Source organism: Sparus aurata, chromosome 15, assembly GCF_900880675.1.
Source record: "Sparus aurata chromosome 15, fSpaAur1.1, whole genome shotgun sequence".
NCBI lineage: Eukaryota > Metazoa > Chordata > Actinopteri > Spariformes > Sparidae > Sparus > Sparus aurata.
Window position 1 is genome coordinate 7071591 of NC_044201.1, and position 22163 is coordinate 7093753.

Below are 22163 nucleotides of genomic sequence, written 5' to 3' on the forward strand. Positions count from 1 at the left end.
TTTTTTAAATACACGAAGAAGTGAGCGTCGTGGGAGGGCGGGCCACCTGTGACGGCAGCTGAGTGGAGAGTCTGCTCCACTGTCAGCGCCCGTGTGTCGGTCAGTGGGTGTATGTTTGTTGGGGAGTGTGTACGGGCGTTTAAAGTCCAGTTGGATTATTTTAAGACAGGGGAGAACGAACATATGCTTGTCTTCGAGGAATTTGTACCCGGCTCAGGTAAGACACACGGAACACTAGCTCACTAAAAGCCACAGAAAAATACCTGTACTTACTGTAGTAGTCAGTTTATCCTGATATGTGTCTATTGTGGCGCCTTTATAGCATTTTCTACAATTGCCGCACGGTGATAGTTGTGTAATGTGATTATTTTTAACCTCTCCAAATCTTTGTGACAACTATACAATGGTCACAATTAACAGTTTTCTTCTGATGATTGTACAATATCCTATAAAATATTAGATAATGCACCTCTCAGTGTGATATTTTTACCTTTATACAGAATCAAGTGAACGTGTGTAAAAAAAAACAAAAAAAACAACCCACCTGGCTAATTGCTGTATTTAATGAGCAATAATGTGTCCTCCTGCTTCATTTTTACTGCATTACTGCGTTATAAGTCGTCTGGGGCTGCACTGGTCCTGACTCTCAATCCGTCAGATATCAACAGGGATGTGGGCAACATGCAAAGTGAAAGCTGCAGCCTCTGATTCATGTGCAAAACATATGGCGAGCTGTCAGCTGAACAGCTCTGATCGGAGTCAATCAGCTGTAGATACACATCGATGATGTCGAAGGTGCTTCAGGAGCATGATTGATCTGCTTCATGGGCAATCAGACACCTTCTGTCCAAGCTAATGGTCTTTGTAACTGTGATGTAATCATTAAGCCTATAGAGAAACCCAGTAAACCCACTTATCTACCTGTGTAGTCTCATGGTTGGGGTCTTTCTATTGTTTTATTTTAAATTCTGGCCCCTTCTTCAAAGGGAAGTTTAACCGGTGTTCCACTCAAACCTTATTCAAGTGTCGGTTTTGTCCATTTATAATCAGGCTTTTGTCTTAACTTCCCCATGGCCTTTACTTTTGAGTAACTCAATGTTCTGCTGCTGCCACCACTGGCACAGTCCAAAGGGGGCAACCATAATAAAACAGGAAGCTCGGAGTAAAGTCAGCACGCTCCGTCATTGAAAAGAACATTATTCCATCAGGATTTGTTCTCCTGGCTACAGCTGCACTGCAAAAGTGTTGTCCATTCGTGGATTGAAAAACTGCGTTTACGGATGCACAATGTGGATTCTTCACAGCTAATGAGGAAAACCTACAATTACCTGCTTCTGATGGTTGATACTGATAACCAATAATTTCACATGTTTGAGATTAAAAAAAGAAACGAAAACTCCTAACCTATATTTTACACACATCTGTGAGTGAGAAGATGGGATTCAGTTGGCTAGAATTTCAAGGATACCAATGAGAAATGATAATGACACTGAATAATCTGAATCTGCAAAGTAACTTGTAGCTCGAGTTGATAAATAGCAGAACATGGAAATACATGATTTGAGTTTCCCTGAAAATGTATTTGAGTACAGCACTTGAGTAAATCGGAGTTAGTAACATTTTGCGCCACTGCTTATTCAAAATTTTGACAGGAAAAGTTTTATCTCCACTGCAAATGTATATCATTTCTATATATCGATCATTGATCTCCTTGATTAGGAATAATTGGTGTCAGTTACAGCCATGACAAACAATATCAGTTGATCATCATAAATACCGCTGCATCTGCTTTTGTCACCCAGTCCTCACATTTATGAGGCTCTCTTGAAGAGATTTCCAAATATTGAGTTATATTTCATGTATTTTGATATAAAATAAAGCTCAGCACTAAAGCTTATGCAAGATGACAGAAGTTGGACCCTATTCTTAATTTATGCCCAATATTTGCACTCTGTTGATCTAATATTGTAGGTCTGTTTCCCTATAGAGTAGTCTTACTGTTGCTCTTTCTACCTACTAGCTTGCAACCTCTGTCACGTGTCTGTCTGTCCTGGAAGAGGGATTGCTACTCCGTTGCTCTTCCTGACGTTTTTCTCTTTTTCCTCACTGGTAACGTACTACAAGTGGGACCAATTCAAGACATTACTGAATTCACTGTAAGCTTCCTGTTTTATTAAATGAGAAACAGGATGAGAATCCTGTTTTCTGTGGGTCTAAACCTCTCAAACAAAAAACAGTAACTTTAGACTTTAGACTCTCAACCATTGCCACATTTGGACCAGGGAAGACCGTCAGCAGCGTGAAAAGAGTCTCACAAATATCACAAATACACTTTGACTCAAATGATGGCATACAACAGTCAATAATACACTGACACAGACACACAGTTTTGTCCTTTTATTGTGGTACTGTCAGAATATCTCCAGTGTGAAAAGTCAGTTTAAAGATCCCAGTGTTACACCACAAAGTGACTGTACAAAGTATGAAGCCACAGAACAAATAGACTTCAGTTCAGTTGGCTTCCTTTTGTCTGTCTGTAAAACGAGTGTTTTAAAGCAGTCCGCCTCTCTGTTGAGGCGCAGCTCAATGGCTTTGACTGTAATCTTTTCTATTTGTTACGCACACGCATGCATCTGACACAAAAAACGGAGAGTTTGGAGTCCTTTGGAACAATTGTTGTCTGTTGATGGAGCTGTCACCGCAGCGCTCCCATCTCTTCTATTCAGGAAGGTTTATAGACACTTTATAATTGCCTGATAAAATCCATTTCCGTGAATGAATGTTATGGGACTGAGGGGCTGTGCAGCGAGATCAGGGGGAGGACAAATGAGTGAGGTTAGGTCGTCAGTGATAGAGTCACTGATTTCCTCTGGGTTAGCCTCATCTCATCTTCAGCATATTTTCTCTAAGTTTTGACTCTTGTGCTCAGTGGCCAATTAACAATTGAAAGCCTTCTGCATTCAGGGGGTCCGGCATACTCAGAGCCGAGCCAGGAGTAATGGATTTTAGATGACAGAGAATTGGGAATGTCACAATTACTGGCTCTTTACTGTGCGCTACTGGATTTTCTGACAGTATTTACATCTGCGCTGGTTCCTCTCCTCACTCCACTCGTTGTTTCTCTTTGAGTCATCTTCATGCGAAACATTTCAATGTGAAAAGACTCCTCTTCCTCTCGGGATTATAAGACCACATCAGGGCCAATGTGGGTGATAGACAGGTGTACTGATTGAAGGGATTTAGACCCTGACAGCCCATTTGAGGGATTTGGTGTGCATGAGTCAAATAAATGACTTGTAAAGAGCCCTTCAGAGCACCTCCTTCTCTACCTTTTAAGAGCAGCTTACACAAGCCTGGGAGGGTAAATGACACCCCTTTACAGTGTTTGGCGGGCCTCAGGAGAAGCAGCACATCCTGAGAGAGGATTCATGACTAAAATATGTCTCAAAAGAATATTACTCATACTTGGAATAAGATAGAGCTGCAAAACGTATAAAAAGCAGTTAGTCAAAAAGTAAATTTCCCATGCGGCGATGTTTCAAGAACTCATGAAAGCAGCCACAATTTCACTGTGTTGAAGTTAATTCTTTGTGCCTGGAAAACCGTAAGGTGGTTTTGCAATTTCAGAGCACTAAGATGGTTACATTGGACTCATGTAGAGTTGAAATATCCCTTTTAAATCCATCACTGTGAAGATTTAGTTGACTTCATATTTATCTCAATCTTGCTTTCCGTTCCAGTAATGAATTTGTTTTTGAAACTCGTTTTCTCAGAAGAAGTCATGTTTTTAAGAAACTAGCGAATACATTTTTCTTTTTGCAGATTATCAGTTAATGGTTTTGTCCATTAAAATGTCACAGGGAAGTTGTCAGAACCAAAGGTTTTCTTGTTTTGCTCAGCCAGAAGCCCACAAGCCAGAGGTACTTTGAGTAACAATGATATAAAACAGAAAAGAGAAAAACCCCTCACATTTGAGAAGCTGGAACAAGCAACTGTTTATCATTTTTCCCTGAAAAATTAATGAATCATTTCAGCTCAGAACTGAACAGGCAGCTGGCCCACACAGATTCATTTGCAAAATGGTTGTACTCACAAGTGCATTACTGCTTAATTTTATTAAAAGACAATAAATCATTGACATCTCGCATCGATTTTGATTTAACCTTTTGTTAGCTTCAGGTCTCTGCTGAGTTCAAATCGGAGGGAAATCAACTGAAACTACTGACTGCAGAGAAAAAACAGTTTGTTTCAAGAAAATTATCTGATTTGTTACATGATAAATCATCCCTATGCTTCTTTTCAAAATGAAGAAAAAATATTGGAGTCTCCATCATTTTAGTACTACCAGTGCACGATAGTCTTACATAGTGCGAGTGTACAGTGGGAGGAACAGTGGGTAGTAAAATGTCATAACATCTCGGTTTATACAATGCTGTGATTCCCCTTCTCACAGTTTCTTCCCACTGTTAACATCACAGTTAGTGGAGTATCTCTGTTATCCACACCTGCATGCTGCTGCTGTGTTTGTCCGTTCCATTATGCAGCGCTCAGGCCGGCTGTTGTCATGGTGTCAGCCCTGAGGGACTGCTGGGACTGTGTGTAAGAGCGCAGTCACAAACACTTGTGCTAATGGCTCCAGTTTTCTGTTCCTCTTTTTTTTGCTGCGTCCATGTGAGTGCGCGTAACTAAAGTTGTGTTAGTATGTGTGTGCGAGCGGTTGCGTGTGCTCGCTCGGCTCCTCGGTGTGCTGGAGGCCACTGTGCGAGAGTAAAGAGCTAGAGAGTGTGACTGTTTACATTTGGAACTGGGAAAGAATTAAAGACAGAGGTGGAGTATATAGAGAGGAAGAGAGAGAGAGTTTGTTTGTGTGTGTGTGTGTGTGTGTGTGTGTGTGTGTGTGTGTCAGACTAAGAACAACAGTAAGAGACAGAGAGATGTCACCATTCCTCCACATGAAAAACTGGATGAAGTCTGTGATGCTCCACAGTCAGTGTTGGTGTGTGCGCTGGTTCATGTGATAGTGACACACACACACACACACACACACACACACACACACAGTTCATCTCCTCGCTCCCCCCCTCACCACCTCTCCCTCTACTCCTCCAAAAGAGGAGTCTTGTTCTGCTGGAACAACATTGGCATTCACATCACAACACACACACACACACACACACACACATCTTAGAGATGATCATATTTCACTGTCTCTCCTCTGGCGGATTTGGCTCCTCTCAGGTACGTCAGCTGTTTGAACTGATATCACACCTTGTCGGTCAGGACCACTCCGCATCGCCGCTTAATCCCCAAGTGTTTGCCCCGTCGTATCGGCACGTAGCTCTGTTTGACAGCCGTTGTTTGGTTAATGATATTTTTCGGTCATGTGTTTACACTCGGCAGCTGCTGCTCACACACACCACACGCTGCAAGGCTTTCGCAACATGGAGAGTGGACCCCGGTCTCGCAGATTGCCATTGATCTACAGAAATCTCCAATATTTTATTGAGTGAACGCACTTTGTGTCTCTTACATACCTCTGGCGTCATCCTTTTGAAATCGTCCACGTCAGCTTGTTGCATGGGTTTGAACTGTGCTGCTCAACTTCAGCGGCTTTTTCAACTTCTCCTGACCTTTTAAGGTGACATCAGTGCCCACATGTTCAGAATTTTATGCTTCCTTCAGTATAGACATGACTAATAACACTGCTGCTTTTGCGTTTGTGCTTCTCCTACAGTGCAGTGAAAGCTTGCCTCCCAGTGTTCTGTCTGAGTGCGTAGGTGTGTGTGTGTGTGTGTGTGTGTGCGTGCGTGTGTCCAGGAGTGTATGCGAGTCGTAGGGTGAAATGTTTGTGTGAGTGCCTCCGCACCCCGGTTGGAGAGTGTGTGTCCCATGAGAGGCTCGTCTGAGATGCAGGGAGCTCGATGCTCTGCGGTGCGGCTCCTGCTGCTGAGCTGCTGTGTGTGTGCGGCGGCCGGCTACCCGTTCCGAACGCCCCTGGACCTGGACGTGACTCCACGCATCACTGTGTTGAGCAGCGGTAAGCACAAACACAAACACACAGTTAGGGCTGCAAGCAGTAATTATTTTCAATGTTGTTTAACCTGCTGATTATTTTCATGATGAATCCATCAGTTCTTTGGTCAATAAAATGTTGATGAGTGTTTCCCAAGCAGAGTTGCAATAGATCTCCTAATTCTCCATTTGGAAAGAAACTCTTTATTTATTCAGTCTCCGTCTGTAGTATTGCAGTTGTCGTCTTCTTTCTCTTTCTCTTGTTTTTCAGTCTTCTTTGTATTCCTTCTCTCTATTCTCCTGACGTAGCTCCTTTCTCTTCTTCGGTTCACACACACACACACACACACACCCTCTTGCCTCTGGTAATTCTTACACCTGCTTCAGTCTTTAAAAGGATGATTTTTTTTTTTTCTTTATCAAACTGTAATTATTATTCATTCACCATGTGTGAGTGATGGCATGAAGCCTGAAGTGCCACAGTGACGGTGGAAGATGAGTGAAGTGCTTACACTCGGATCCCTGCGGAGCACCGGGGAGCCTGACACCACTGTAGGTAGTTGAGAAGCAGCGTAACCATGACAACTGTTGTAGTATGGCGCAAGACCACCATATACAGTATTCTTCTTTTTGGCGTGTGTGGGCAAGTGTGTGTGTGTGTGTGTGTGTGTGTGTGTGTATGTGTGTGTGTGTGTGTGTCTCCTGAAAGCTGTTATCTGATCCTGGACTTTATTTGTTGATTTACAAACGTGTGAAAGAAATTTTCTCACGTCTCCACTTCAACTTGTAGCCAGATTCACTTTATAAGATCCACTTGTAGGATCATCTCCCTCCTCCCGTCTGCTCTCTTTTTCCAAACAGTTGACTTTCTTATAATACATCACCCACTTACACTTATTATCCATCTTTTTTCCCCCCTGTTACTGCACTGCTGTGAACCTCTGTTGATACCGTTATCTCGGTTTCTGTAAATCATCGGTTGGTGCTGGAGCCAGCCCACAGGTCCTCCTACACGACTCATCTCCTTGCCTGCTGCCCCGTCACTCTCTCATCTCCCTCCCCCTCCTCTGCCGTCCATCTCTCTAGCGCTGCCTCTTTTACGCCATCTTTTCTTCGTTAGCGAGTACTTTTCACGGTTGCGTTGCCCTCTTTTAAGTCCTTTACCTTGCCATTACCTCTCATCTCTGTTTCTTTTGCCTGCCTCCTCCCGATGAGGAGACTTCAATATGCAAACTCAACATTGATCCCTTTAATCTCTGTGTTTCTTAGCAACCTCAAGGCAAACCCTCCAAACCTGTGTGGGGTAGTTAAATCGCACACGCATGCACACAAGCATAGGCAACACACACTCACCTGTGTTTTCCCCTCTTTGCAGCCTCGCTTTTTTTCCTCATAAAGACGGTGAGAGTGTTTGTGGGAGGGAGGTCATTATGGTTTATCAACGTGATGAATTCCGGTGCTCAGGTAGTTTAAGCAAATGAGAACTAATGCCTTTTCATTGCACACGCTGATTCGTCTTTTAAACACTTTGTAATCAATTGCAGTCAGGGCCTTTAAAAATATTCATTCAGTTCGGCGTGTCAGGCCCGCTCTCATGTCTGAAAACTCTGTACCCGTAAACAAGCCTGATGTTTGGTGTGAATTTGCGTGTAACACTGTCACGTCGCCGTCCAGCGCCTCGAGGTTCAGCCACTGTGTGTACGTGAGTGCTTGTGTGTGCGTGTCCCTGAACGCTGTGTACTTTGCTGATCAGCCGAGGTCCCAGAGTGTTTGCTCAGTAAATAATATCATCTGGGCTTCTCCCGCTGCCTCACCCGCTCCTTTTCTTTCCCTATCGAATAAATCAAACGCGCCTTATCTCGCACGATCTCGTAAGCTGAGGCTAAAATGTGCTGTCATATAAATATCACGTCAAATGATAAATCTCTCTCCGCCGCGTCACACTCTTAGCGAGGTTGTTTTGAGTTACCTCGCTCCAGCTGTAAGGCCTTGTGTGTCCTAATGCTCGGATTACACTGAGGAAACTTGGGCATTGTCTCTTCTATATTGCTTTGTCTTCACTCACAATGAGTATCACGTAGGACGTTGCGAAAATCCCATACAGGTAATACTCTTCTTCGTCCTGCTGAGAATGAGAGAGGAGAAGTAGACACCTGATCACCCAGGAGCAGCCTGAGATGTGAACTGCCTGCTGCTGCTGCTGCTGCTGCTGCTGCTGCTGCTGCTGCTGCTGAAGTGAGCAGAGTGGATCGTGTTTTGCAGCAGCTGATAAGAATCTTAATGACAGAGTTCTTGATAACCATGCAGTCTTCAGGGGGAAGTGGATTGGCTGAGGATGCAAGAAGTCTGACACTTTTTCCTTTTCGTTGTGTTGAGACACTCTACTCCTCAATGGGCATGAAAGTTTCCTTAAATACTGGCCAAACAGCTGACGCTGAAACCTGCTCAGCATTACTCACGTCTGATTTTTTTTTAAATTGGACATTAGATTACAACTCTGCTGTAATTTTCCAACTGTTTGCTCACATAACCTTTGTCTCGTAGAGATACTGTTGTGGTTAAATCATGCCTAGAGGGTCTCTGTGTCTGTGTTGACATTGGTATCATGTTTACACAAGCTAAGTGGAGTCCTGATAGATCGTATGCTTAGAACTTACATAACTCTCCGGCATCTCATGACTGCAGCGAGTGGTTTCATCACATGTCAGAACAGTGACAAGTGTGTGTGTATATGTGCGTGTGAGTGTTTGTGTGACTGAACCCTATTAACGTCTTGTCCTGTCAAACAGATGCATCCCGATATAGCCTGGAAAACTGGACGAGGGTCACATACACGAAGCAAAGAATCTTTCAACTCCAAAAATGCCACATTTAGTACAAGTGGACTGGATGAAATCTAATGTTGTGTTTGGCCTCTTTTCATTATCTTCTTTCTCCTCAGCAGAGCTGTGTCGGATAAGCATAATCCTTTGGCTTTTATTGTCCACAACGGAGTTGGAAATTAATTTCTGTTCAGTGCTATATATAACTAAATATTACACAGAGAAGCAGAAAGCAGAAATTCGGTGGGATTTCAGCAACAGTAGCAGATGGTTTGTTTTTCAGATATCTATCAGTGTTCAGGTTGATATATTTGACTTCGGTCGCTCTGAATTTGACTTTAGCGTTGGGGTTTTGAGTGAACTGTCTCCAAACCTTCTAGATCCATCGTCATGAAATGTGGTGCAGACATTCATGTTCACCGATGCTTTTGTTATGTCTTTCTTTGTTTGTTGTATTTTAGCTGCTTTTGTTGGGCTGGTTGTGTATTTGTCTTTTCGTTTTGTCTGCGTGTAGTCTCTTTTTCTTTACCACAGTCTCTCTTGCAAACCCCAATTAAACTCAGGTTTATATTCCCCTCAGGATGTATTTTTCCAACTATGGTCATCTCGGATTTTCATCATCTGACCACAATTTGAATTTGTTCAACATTTTTTATGACGAAACCACTGTCAAACTAATGACATTCCCACCAGTTCCTCAGTTGCACTTTGTGCCAATAAGTCAATGTTAGCATGTGGTGATGCAATGTCTTTACCTGTTAGCTGCCTCATTGATAATATATGAAAAATGTAAAAACTGTACTAATCGTGCATGTGATGCAGATTTAGAGTAGGTTACATCATGGGTTAAAAGAGTTAATGGGATAAAAGAACAGCTATATTAAAGTAAACACTAAGTTACTTGAATGACTGACTGAAAAACACAAAATAATGACCTCAGTTTAATAGCGGGGCTGCATCGCCATTGTTATCCAACAATATTAAGCCTATATTGAGGCTGCCAAAAGGCTAATATGTAACAATATAAATTTGTATTGACTTTTTGTATCTCTTAATTTCCTTGTTTGAATGACTCTGTATTTCCCAGTCCCCCACTGGCCTGCACTCATATTGCTCCAGGCGCAACCAGCCGCTAACCTCTTGTACATACATCATCGAGGCGTAGCTCGGTCGCGGCACAATTGAGAACAACGCAGTTATCATGACACTCCCCTGACTTTTTTTTGGCTTATTTTTCATGTCGTTTTGATCATAGACAGCCGTCTCCCTGATTATGCAAGGCAGTGTAAGATGTGTGATTATACTTCATGTTCCTATTGTGCACCCTTGTCTGTGCTCGTGCATGAGCAACCTACCATGCTGAAGTACACCTCTTCCAGCTGTGCAAGGGCCAAGGAAGTGTACTGTGCAAAACAAACTGGACTTTGGGGTCCAAACGTGCTTTAGCATGGTACGGATTGCCCAGTGTGAGTGCGGCTTCGAGTTAGAATCAAAGCACGGATGTGTCTCAGAAAGGCAGCAAGACGCAAGTGTGGCTGAAAACTCACACTTCTCTGACTATTTATAGACAAAGCAATTAATAAATAAGTCAAGAATGTTGATGAGGGTTCCCAGCTCTATACAGCCCCTGGAATTAGTCAAGAATAAAACAGTAGAATAGCCATTAATCACTGAACAAAGATAATGATATTATTAGTTGCTGCTATGATTAAATGTATCATAGTTTTAAAGCACAACAAACAGAAAATGCACATGATAAGATAAAACTGAGACATTTTTGTTTTAGGAATTATTTAAAAAAGGTGATCATAATCAACCAATTAAGTCATTTAAAACAACAATACTAACTGCAGTGGCACTCAGAGCACATACCTCTGCAAATGCCTAAACAGTCCCATATGTACTCACTCATAGACACAAGCCACCTAAATACACCTGATTTTTGAAAGAAATCCATGAGAAATTAACAAAAATGTTGAAAAACTCACCTCCTCGCAATCTTAGGGAAAGCGAGAAAACATTCCTGGATCTGTTTATCCTGATCTGCTCCAAGAAGGTAATGGAGTCTATTCTGGGCTCAGACCCATCCTCTATCCGAGTTTTGTGGAAATCCTATTAGTAAATGTTTTTGTGTAATTCTACTGACAAACTGACAAACAGACCTGGGCTGAAGTATTATTCGCTAAAAAAAAGAAAATTAGCAAATTAGTCATTAATTGTTGAACGTAGAATAATTAAAATGTTAGTTGCAGCCACATAAATAAACACGTGATCGCATTTAAACATAGTATTTGGGGTATTTTTGCTTGAGAGAAGGGTTAAACGGTTGATCATCAAAATTGTCAGAAATTAATTTCGCATCAACTAAGTATCTAATCATTTCAGCACCAACAATGAGCAGGGGAAGCTTTGAGCTACTGCATCGTGCTTTTCTCATCCTGTTAGTTCTTGTTTATTTTTCACAAGGAGCTGAGAAGACACATAAGAGATTTTCTATGCAGCTACAGCACAGAGGAGTTTAATAGAAGATACATTCTTCTTCAGTCTAAAAAAAGAATCTCAGATTTTCAAGCGAGTCAGTCAGAATCAAAGAGCAGGGCCCTCTTACCTCTTTGCACTGACGTTCGACAGTCATACAGCGAGAAATCCATCACGGAAGATAAAGCGATTTCTACTTCTGCCTTTATTCTCACACTGTCTGGTTTGATTGGAAAAGCGTTCACTCTTGTGCTTTTTAACATCCTTACCCCTGATGGCGAGGACGTTATGCACATTTGTGGGCTTTCTAAAGGCCTCCAAGGACATGGGTTTGTATGCGAATATTCTACGATGTGTAATTTTTTCATTGATATTATCACGTAAAAATCCAGATGACATTCGAGTCCGTATGTGTTTGGATGTGGACAATACAGTAAACAGTCTTGTGGTACTACAGGGGACACATGAGTCAATTCCTGGAGTATTTTAGAATACATGAATGTAAACAGAGGATGCTTTTATTATTTGTTAACCTTCAGCTGTACCCATAGAGACGGAGCTGTAATCAATAGCAGCAGCATAATGTGTGTAGCCACACAAATGAGTCAGGACGTCTCTGTGGACGAACAACAACAAAAGAAGGTTCAGCATGATTGTCCTCAGACCCGCCACAATAATTGCGTTATCGAATTATCAATGTCTCCAGTTATGTTGACATGCTCGTTTGCTTACATCAGTTCTTCACCAATATTTGAGACAATATGATGCAAGAATATAATACTGGGATGCAGCACCTAACACAGTTTTCAAATTTTGTTTATGTTTCTTGTGTGGTTTTATTTTTGAGCTGCTGTTTTAAACAGGCATAGCAGAGGAAGTCAGGTTACAAAAGGCCACCTTCATTAACAACCGATTCTTCGCTCTCCGCTCCTCTCCTTCCTCAGGTCTCCAGGGCTGCAGGCGTTTCCAGTCCTCTGCAGTCAACTACAGCACCATGTTGCTGGAGGCTGACAGTGAGCGTCTCTACGTCGGGGCCCGGGGGGCTGTATTTGCTCTCAATGCCTCTGACATCTCAGCCAGCTCTGCTCTCACCGTGAGTCTTGTTTGTTATCGGCGTTGCTGCATGTTTTGTGCCTCAGCTGCCGTATCTTTAACTCTGCAGCAGCTTCATTTGCATTCCATACAAGGCACAAAACTTTTTGGAGGCAACAGTATTTCATTTGAGGCAAAAGTATTTATTCCCTTGTCGCCCCGTGTGTGTTTTGTTACACCACAGGAGCCCCTTTCAGCATAAACTTGCATGATAATGAGGTAAAACTATGTACTGTATCTTCTCACTGTAACTCTAAATAGATACAGAATTCATCATAAACATCCAGATATTGGTCCATGTTTACACAGAACACAGAAATACATCCTAATTAATGCTTTAATTAGCATACTATCTACCTCAATGTAGTGCTGTCAGTGTCTATCCTACTTTTGAAGTTCAAACTCACAGTAAAAATGCAAAATTCAAAAGGTCTTATTCAATTTTTTTTTTTTTTACACATTTCTGTGTGTTTTAGCCTTGTGTCTGTTGCATGTATAGAAACCCTGGGAGGATTTTCTTTTCTGAGGGTTTCCTCTTCTTGGACTGTACACTTTTACACTTAGCAGGCTACTCGATTTCTCTGCATTCTGTGTGTGTGGTGGTCTCCATGGTGACTGATGCTAGCAACAGCTTCCAGCTGTCACTGCAAGCTAGCTTTTATACTTTTTGATAACTTAATTTTAGTATCAAGTTTTAACATGTATTTCTCTTTCGACAGAAAAGATCTCAGTTTTCTGAGATAGAAATGAAATGCTTACCAGGCCTCTGTTTTTCAGACTTTAACAGTTGTTAAGAGATGTCCACTGAGGCAGATCCATCTAGGTTGTATCTTCTGTGTATCTTTAGGCACCTATTTATTCAATTATTTCTGTGTTTCTTCATCAAAAAGTTGAAGTATTGTTGGACCCAACAAAAGGTCTGTGGGGTTAAATTACTTTAATTGAGATGAACATCCCAGGTTAATAAACCTTTGTTAGTGATTATGAGAAGATATTGGGTAATTTTTCCTTTCTCATTATTACATTTAAAGTTATTATCCCTGTGAATTCTTCATGTCAGACTAGGATTGCAGTTAATCGAAATATTATTAAATTCGCTATATGGCCAAGTGCAATATATAAATAGCAGATTAGTTTGACAAAGCAGAATTATAGTAAACTACTGTAGTGCTGCAGAGATGCCCTGGTAATGATCATTGTCAATGACAATGATCATTACCGCCAATCATGAAATATACCACAATCATAATATCCATCAAAATATTTACGATCACTGTCAGTGGCATGGTCCGCCAGTCCCACGCAAGTCTCAAATGGCATTCATAGGAAACAACTCATGCATGCACAAATGTGAAGTAATGACATTATCCACAGGAGGAGAAAGAACAGCTGGCAATCTGAAATGGAATACATTTTGCTTCGCTGTACTGTGGAAGAAAATCCTGGCTTTTGCATTGTATAACAGTATTGCATGTTCCAGGATGATTCATGATGTCATTAAAGCTCACCCGTCCCTTTAGGTACCTATAGAACCTGAAAACCCTCTTTCACATGCCATGCTGCCCTGTTTGTTACCTGGTGACAACCTGACATTAAGCTGTTATGCTAATTAAGTTAGCTAGCCACGGTGTCTGTCATGAGGTATAATCACTGGCGTGTCCTCACCACCACACCTCAGTCTCCTGCTGTAAATTCCATATGCTGTGATTGCAACGTTCCTAATATGTGAATAATCAGAGCAAAAGAGATTTTACTCTCTGTTTATCTGCTGCCAGATCTGTGGTATTTTACACAAATTCATGCGAGTCAGTGATATGAAACCATCCATCATGTTTCTCTCTCTGTCTTACTGTATGTTCCGTTGTGTGTATTAGATTGAGTGGGAGGCCTCCCCCGAGCAGAAACGTCAGTGTCTGCTCAAGGGAAAAGACAATAAGGTAGGCATTTAGCAATTCCTTCTCCCTCAGTCCTTTCTTTTCATCTTTTTTGTGTTTGGTTCTCTCCTATGTATCGATATTAGTTTCCTCACTAAAACATCTTGTCCGGTTTCTCTTCCTCTTCCAGACGGAGTGTTTTAATCACATCCGCTTCCTCCAGAGGTTCAACTCGACTCATCTCTACATGTGTGGGACAAATGCCTTCAGACCCCTCTGTGCATATATAGTATGTTAATGCAGAACACATTGCAGCCTTTCCAGTGCTTCTAAATACATTTAGCAATTCATTTCTTCCTGTAGAAGTTTTTTGTGATTCCTTGTGTGATTTAAGATGAAACCAAACCTAATCCACTTCGCTTTAAATGTGTTCTCCTGTATAGGATGAGGAGAAGTTTGTGATGTCATCTCAGCCTGAAGAGGGCAGAGACAAATGTCCCTATGGCCCAACAACGGGCTACACTGCCCTCATAATTGGTGAGTTCTCTAACAGTTTCAGCCACAGTTTAGTTGTACTTAAAGTCTAAAGAAGCTGATTCAGCTTGCTTATCTTTCAGACCAGCAGATGTATACAGCTTCCCAGTATGAGTTTAGGAGCTTCCCAGATATCCGCCGCAACTCTCCACCTCCCACACTGAAGACAGAGGATGCCCCCACACGCTGGCTGAATGGTGAGTTAATCTCCTTGAGTGATATAAACTTTTAAGCACGTTGAGATGGCAGGGTGGTCCTAACTCATCCAGGTTACACACCTCAGGAAGCGTCAGCTGAAGTAGCAACTCAGGCACTGATTCTTTACCAGCATCAGTCGATCAATAATTAATTATTTTACTTTCCTTACCTCAGCTACTGATTGCACCACTTATTCATAGAACATTACATAGAACCTTACATCTTAGATTTACAGCCAATGACAGTTCTGTATTTTTAGTCCCAGGCTGTCAGTCCAACTCAAGAGTAAATTAACTAAACAACTACTGCACAGATTGTCCTGACATTTTGTGCAGACATTAATAGTTCCCAGACAAAGTATCTTAATGACTTTGATGACCCCCTGACATTTCCTCTAGCACCACAATGAGGTTGACGTTTTGAGTTTTTAGAGAAATGTCTCTACAATAGTGATGTGCAATACCTCTTTTATACCTTCTTTTCTAATCCAATAGCAAGTAAATCCCAGGCTGGTCTATGAGGGAATCTACTGTTGGTTGAACATTAGCAAACAAACTGAAGCCTTGACAGGCAGATGTGAATCACATTTGCACTGACAGTGACAAACATCACTGATAGCCACACTCTGTCTCTTTCTCTGTACCTGAATAAAGCCTGCCAGTGCTAGAGGACTCAGTGAATGAAGTTCGTCACACCTTAGCAGCACATTCCTGTTTCTCTTCTTTTGACCACTGGTGCATAACTTACTCAACTGTGATTGAATCTCAGATGCTTAACAGGGTTTGTGGTGTTGCCACAGTACCTCACAGCCTTCCAACCAAGCCCATACAGTGTTGTTGATGTTCTGAGAAGTGAAAAAGCTCCAGACATGACTGCGTTATTGTTGAGACATCATCAATGTCAACTCTCTGTCAGTGGCGCCTTATGATTTTACAGAATTGTATTTAACCAGGTATTATTAAGTCTAGATCCTCGTGATTGTGTCGTACAATTCTACTGTGTCCCTGCTGATGAAAAAATACACATTTACCCCAAATTGCTGAATTTAGATATCTATATTTTATTATTATAATTGACCCTAGAACAAAGACATATGCCACTAATGAACAACTTTTGGATGGATTTGTCATTAAATTTGGTGCATACAATTAATTATGCTCCTCTTAAGAAGAATTTCAGTAATTTTAGTGATCCTTTAACTTTTCAAAATCCCATTTTTGACATGACCATTCCTTTATTTAATGATGAAATACCTGCAAAACGCACAACATTTCCATTAGTCTCAGCTATGTCTATTTAGCATTATGTTAACATGCTAACCTGCTAAAGCAGGATAGGTAACATACCTGCTAAACATCAGTATTTTTGCATTGTCACAGAGTGGATATTATACTGTAAAATCTGACAAAGTGACTTTTCTTGAAAACATTGAGGAAACCGATGACCTCAAAATAAAGTAAAGTAGGCAAATAACTTTTAGTTGTTCAAACTTTTAGCCTGTACAACTTGTATTTCAGAGAAAGTAAAGTAATTTCAACTTAAAAAATGTACAGTGTAGCATGCTGACATTAGCATTTAGCCTTAAAGTGAAGTAAGTAAAGTCTCACAGTCATTAGTATTGCTGCGGTTGGTTAATATATTCCTCCGCAATTTTGTTTTGGGGTTGAAATGACTCATAAACATGATCGTTTACAGATAATTTGAGTCTGTAAACATCTTCATTTACTTTTTGTTTTCACCATCTGTGCAAACTGTGTTAGCATCGAGAATGCCATTTCTTTTCCTTGATATAACAAGTAGCCACCTGCTCAGTTAAAGACAGTTAATCTGCATATATCTACATTTTTTAACTGTTTTGGTGAGACACCTCAGACAGAGTGATAGTATATTACGTTGATTGTTTCGTTCAGGGCAACCTGTTATACCCTGTTTTCATGCCGTCACAGGCTTGTGTCAGCTGCTGAACAAGAATCCATGGATGGAAGATCTATCAATAACTCCACATGAGGCGGAAGAGATTTTGTTGATTCATTTATCAAAAAGAAGAAAATAGCACAGAATGATAGAGTGCTGTTTTCCTCCCCCATACAGAGGCCGACTTTGTGGGTTCTGCCTTGGTGAGGGAGAGCTTGGGCAGCAGCACCGGCGATGATGACAAGATCTACTTCTTCTTCACCGAGACGAGCCAGGAGCAGACGACAACCTACAGCCACAGCAGGGTGGCACGAGTGGCCCGGGTTTGTAAAGTAAGTACAGGCTGAATAAGATGTGATGAATATGATTTACAACTGGGAGTGATGCCTTGCATCAGACTAGCTTGAGTGAAGTCTGGGTTGATGATAGCAGAAGGGTGCTATAATAGATGAGGGGCCGGATGGGGAATGCATTTGTAACAAGGCCCCAGCGTGATTGTAGGAGCAGTGTGTGTAGCTGATGAATGGGTTGCAGAGTCAGTGGAGCTCAAAGTGAGAGGGATGGATGACTGCAGGGGGAGAGAGACTGTTTAGCTCCCTCTGCTGCCTAAAATGTGATTGATTTATGATTCCTGCTGCCCAGGAAAGGGTTAAGTACAGTGAGAGCTAGTTGTACAGTGTAATAACCTTGTTGTTCTCTCCTGTGGCACCTTAAAATGAAGTCTGCTCACAAGTTCTCTCCTTGAAAGCTTGGCAGTACATTTGTTTTTTCATCTTAATAGCAATGCCTGTCAGGGGCATGCGTGACATTTGCAATTTGCTGCTGGCTGAATACATTTAAAAAGTTAAAATCAAAGGTCAAGATGATGCAAGCTGCTGGGTTTCCGACAGAAAATGTAGCCTTTAGTCCGACTCTTCCATCGGGAAACCTGTCCAGACATTCTCAACCTCTAGGTGTGCTGCAGGGACAAAAACACACACTCAAACACAGACATGTACAGTGGAGACTTATGAGAAGCCATAACCTTATTGAACGTATCATTACTGCTTCCCCTTGCCATCTGTTGCGCTCTTTAGGAGGTTTACTTCCCCTCGTGTGCCACCTTGAGCCGAGTGTTCAGTCTGTTTTGTAATTTATCCAGGCATTACCTCATATAACCCTCTCCACTCCCCCCTCCTCTTCTGTTTCTCCATCCCCCCCCATTTTTCCTCCCCTAGGGGGACCGAGGAGGCCGTTTGACTCTCCAGAAAAGGTGGACGTCCTTCCTCAAGGCCAGGCTGACATGCTCACTGCCCGAGTACGACTTCCACTTTAACATGCTGCGCAGCATGTTTGTCATGCCTGGCCACACGCCGCAGGACACCCTCTTCTACGGCATCTTTGGCTTAGAGTGGTGAGTGTCTGATGTCAAGATCTGGCTGACAGAGACTTTGAGGATACAAATGCAAATGAGTGAGGCAAAGATGAAAGGCGGCAATCAATACATTGAGACAGTCCAAAAAGACAGCAAGGGACGAGATGAAAGCGCAGGCGAGACAACGCAAGGAGAACTTTAATCCAAATGATGTGAAAGTTTGGTGGAGGAGTTCTGTAGCAGTTTGAGGAGAGAATATTGATTAAAAATGCAGATTTAGATGGGTTTAAAAGAAAGTTGTGATCCTTAAGTTTTTTAACTCTGGCTGAGTGGCGTCTCCTGCAGTTAAATTGGAAACAGGAAGTGCAGTTTAACAATAGAGCAAACACTCATTGAGCAGCTATTTTGTCAGAAATACAACAGAACTGTTAGGTGGTGGATCTGTTTACAGTGCAGCCAAACAAACTCAAATGTTGTTTCAATGTAGAGGTCAGTCAGAAATAATCTCTACTGTGATCTGATTTCATGCTGCACACAGCGTAAGTAGTTTCCCACATGACAGCAGGGCACAGTAAAGCTGGATACACTTTTGAGGATTCAGAGGTGCACAGCCTGTCACCCTCACAGTAACTCCTCACTGTTGCTGTTCCCTCTGGAACCATTTCTCTCATGCAATTTTTTTAAGATAACGTACTGAGGAAATATTGCCCAACAAGGACTTTTGTTTTGTCATGTAGATGTAGTTTTGATGAGCAATGGCGGTTAGCTCACATCGGAGACAAACACACATCTTTTGGTTGCTTCACAATAAAAGTAATTCCATGATTTGTCATTTAAACAAAGTTCACTTTAAATGAAATTCAGTCATTATCCACTCATCCCCATACAGCTGGAAAGTAGGGTGAAGTTTCGTAGTCCAACATTTTTTTTTATTTCTCTTAAGCAACTAAAGTAGATTGGGACTTGTTTTGAAGAAATTTTTTCCAACCTTGACGAGTGATAAAGCCGATGCAACTGCTTCAAGCTCGGTTTGTGCCATCGCTTTTAGCGTAGCCGCTACCAAGAAATGTTTATTTCATTTTAGTACTTTTTTGGTTGTTATATTAGGTTTTGCAACGGGTCCCCGTCTACCTTAGTTGTGAGAAGAATGCTGCAACCCTGTTTTGCTTTGGAGCTCCAGAATATTTTTGAGGACTAGAGAACTTACCCTGACATTCCATCTACAAGAGAGTGAGGAAATAATGACCGCATTTTCATTTTTGGGTGGAACTATCCTTCAGGACTTTGAATGTGAAGCTGTGGGGGTAGTACACAATGGATGTAAATACACCAAATGGATAGTATAGAACTGGCATTTGATTTTAGGAAAACTGAACTGACACTTTGTAGAACATAGTTTCCATTTCAGTGTGATTCATTCACTGCAGTGATGTCTCATCTGAAATGTGGATGTTAAGCCAAAGCAAAATGTTTTTTGGGGAAAGTGGAAACAAACAATGATGGTTGTCAATATTTTTGTACTGTTTGGGAGCTGATGTCTCCTCCTGAGATCCATCTCTCCTCTATCTTACCATAGCTCTTACTACACCTCTCTGAAGCTTTTTTGTAGTTCTCTCCTCTTTCCCTCCCATTCTTCTCAGTGATGTATGACTTCTAATCAGCTTCGTACTATCTCCCTCAGCCAGCCCCCCCTTCTCTGCGCTTTCTTCCCATTCTTCTCTATTTATCTTTTCACCTAGGTAAGCCACAGATCTACTGTACTTCTACCGCTGTCCCTATGGCAACACTGGGTTTACTGCTGTTATTGTTGGTGGGCTGTGCTCTGGTCTTTTTCTCACTCTGTGTGTGTGTGTGCTGCTGTCTTTAGGAAAAACGTCAAGGCGTCTGCGGTTTGTCGATTCTCTCTGACTGAAGTCCAAGAGGCCTTTCAAGGACCCTACATGGAGAACCAGGACTCCAGCTCTAAGTGGAAGGAATACACTGGAAAGATCCCTGACCCACGACCTGGAACGGTAAACTCAAACACACGCAGTCACACACAGTTGCTGCCCCTTTCAAGCACAGAAAAAAACATGTCGCTCTCTACTTTGGCCTTCAGGGACTTACACCAGAAAACTGATCCATAGTAAAGATGCATTAAAAGAGGAAGTAGAGGAAAAGATGGTTGGAAGGCGATAGAGAGCATGAGTGGCAGCCTCAAGGATGAGGCTCAAAACACAACCAGCTTATGTCACCGAAACCCTTTTCCATGGCGATTAACTCTAGCCCTTAGCTTTGGCAACAATGCTTTAGTGTGGCAGCTAAGGCCGTTGCATCGTGAGCAGGAGCAAACATTATCCACTGTAGTGTCACTTCAACACTTTGTAGGACTTAATTTCAACATTTCTATTAAACGGAAGGGAGAGACGGTCAAGGGTTTTAACTTAGGAGCATGAAAGCCTCTTCGAGGAGCTGGCTGAAGTCATTACAAAAGGACAAAAAGAGCAGGCAAGTTGTTTCCTTAGTCAGGTGCAGAGAGAGCTGAGTCGCCCGCGTGTCAGCACAAGCCAGCTGCTGAACTCACACGGGCTCATTGTCGTCCAAGTGAAAAGTAACATTTTCCAGTGGACACAATCCTCCACATGGCTCAGGTTTTCTTCTTGATCCTTTCATTTTCGCTGTAGACCATCTCGCTAAGCCTCATGACATCCTCTCTGCCTCACACCATCCGTCTCTATTTATAGCGAACTTTATTACAAATGAGCCAAAAATGTCTCCCTGCAGCCCACATCGTGCCTTATTACTTGCTCATCTTCCCCTCCCCTCCTCACTCTCTTTGGCTTCTTCTTCCTGCAGTGTGTTACTGACACTCTGAGGGCCAGGGGCATAAACGTGTCCACTTCGCTGCCTGATGATGTGCTGGACTTTGTCAGGAGGCATCCTTTGATGTCCCAGCAGGTCCAACCTTCAGACAGACGCCCCCTTTTGTTCAGGAGGACCACAGACTACACACACATGGCTGTGCGCATGATCCAAGGCTTGGATGGACAAACATACCATGTATTATACATGGGCACAGGTGTGTATGAATTCATATCAGGCAGTAATGGTGCAATCTGTTCAAGAAATGGTTGACATTTTGGAAAAATGCTAATTCACTCACAGCATGGAGACACTTACTTTAGACTCAAAACAAAGGCAAAATAATATGACAAAATATGTTTTGCGCTTTTATGAGGGGTTATGAGTGCAGTGTCTTCCTGGAGCCTCGCCTTCACTGTGGCCAGGTTGGCTGCATCTGTTACTAGTTTCATGTTCATTTCTTACCTTCGAGTCAGCTTATGTTTCACATTTATTTCATTCATGAAATTTAAATCAGAAACTGTTCAAAAATGGTAACCCAGCACGTTATTTTTTTCCAGCCAAACCTATGCTATTGTTCCATGTTTTCAGCTTGTTGTTGTGTTTGAGGAGATTTTATAGAAAACTACCAAAAAGCAATTGTGGTGGCAGTTTGTTCAAAGTTCATAGGTGCACTCATGTGACTCGTGTTCCACTAAATAAAATCAAATATATCATAGCAAGTGATTCTTATCCAAAGTCACATTGTATTCTTGGTCTTTACTGACTTACTGATGTTTCTACTTAGATGACACTAACACATTATTACAGCTTCTCACATGGTCAAACATTTGTTACAAGCACAATTTTTGCAGATGCCTCTGCATCTCACCAGCACCACATTGCTCCTAAATGTCTGTTATGAATGCGCACTAAAAACTAGCTTATTGCCTGTTATAAATAACAAAAACACATGAACTTGTATTCTGGCCATTAAAGGAGCTCTGTAGAATGTATGTGCTGAACTGGTTGTACTGTAGTTTATGTTATCAGACTCAATTTCTC

General features: G+C 41.9%; 1 protein-coding gene across 4 annotated transcripts in view; it reads left to right on the forward strand.

Moving 5' to 3' along the window:
• The window catches only part of LOC115597003 (semaphorin-4G-like), a 30336-nt gene that overhangs the window by 190 nt on the left and 7983 nt on the right, over positions 1-22163 (forward strand). Inside the window, exons 1-12 of one of the 4 annotated variants that reach the window (XM_030442543.1) lie at positions 5085-5238; positions 5401-5638; positions 5735-6037; positions 12257-12405; positions 14279-14341; positions 14469-14567; positions 14722-14815; positions 14896-15009; positions 17102-17256; positions 18142-18317; positions 20146-20290; positions 21114-21336. In XM_030442543.1, the coding sequence (XP_030298403.1) occupies positions 5890-6037; positions 12257-12405; positions 14279-14341; positions 14469-14567; positions 14722-14815; positions 14896-15009; positions 17102-17256; positions 18142-18317; positions 20146-20290; positions 21114-21336 (1366 nt within the window). In that variant the 5' untranslated portion in view covers positions 5085-5238; positions 5401-5638; positions 5735-5889. Of the gene's footprint in view, positions 1-3; positions 218-5084; positions 5639-5734; positions 6038-12256; positions 12406-14278; positions 14342-14468; positions 14568-14721; positions 14816-14895; positions 15010-17101; positions 17257-18141; positions 18318-20145; positions 20291-21113; positions 21337-22163 lie in introns of those variants that run through there. The other 3 variants (XM_030442540.1, XM_030442542.1, XM_030442541.1) reach the window with 3 other exon arrangements.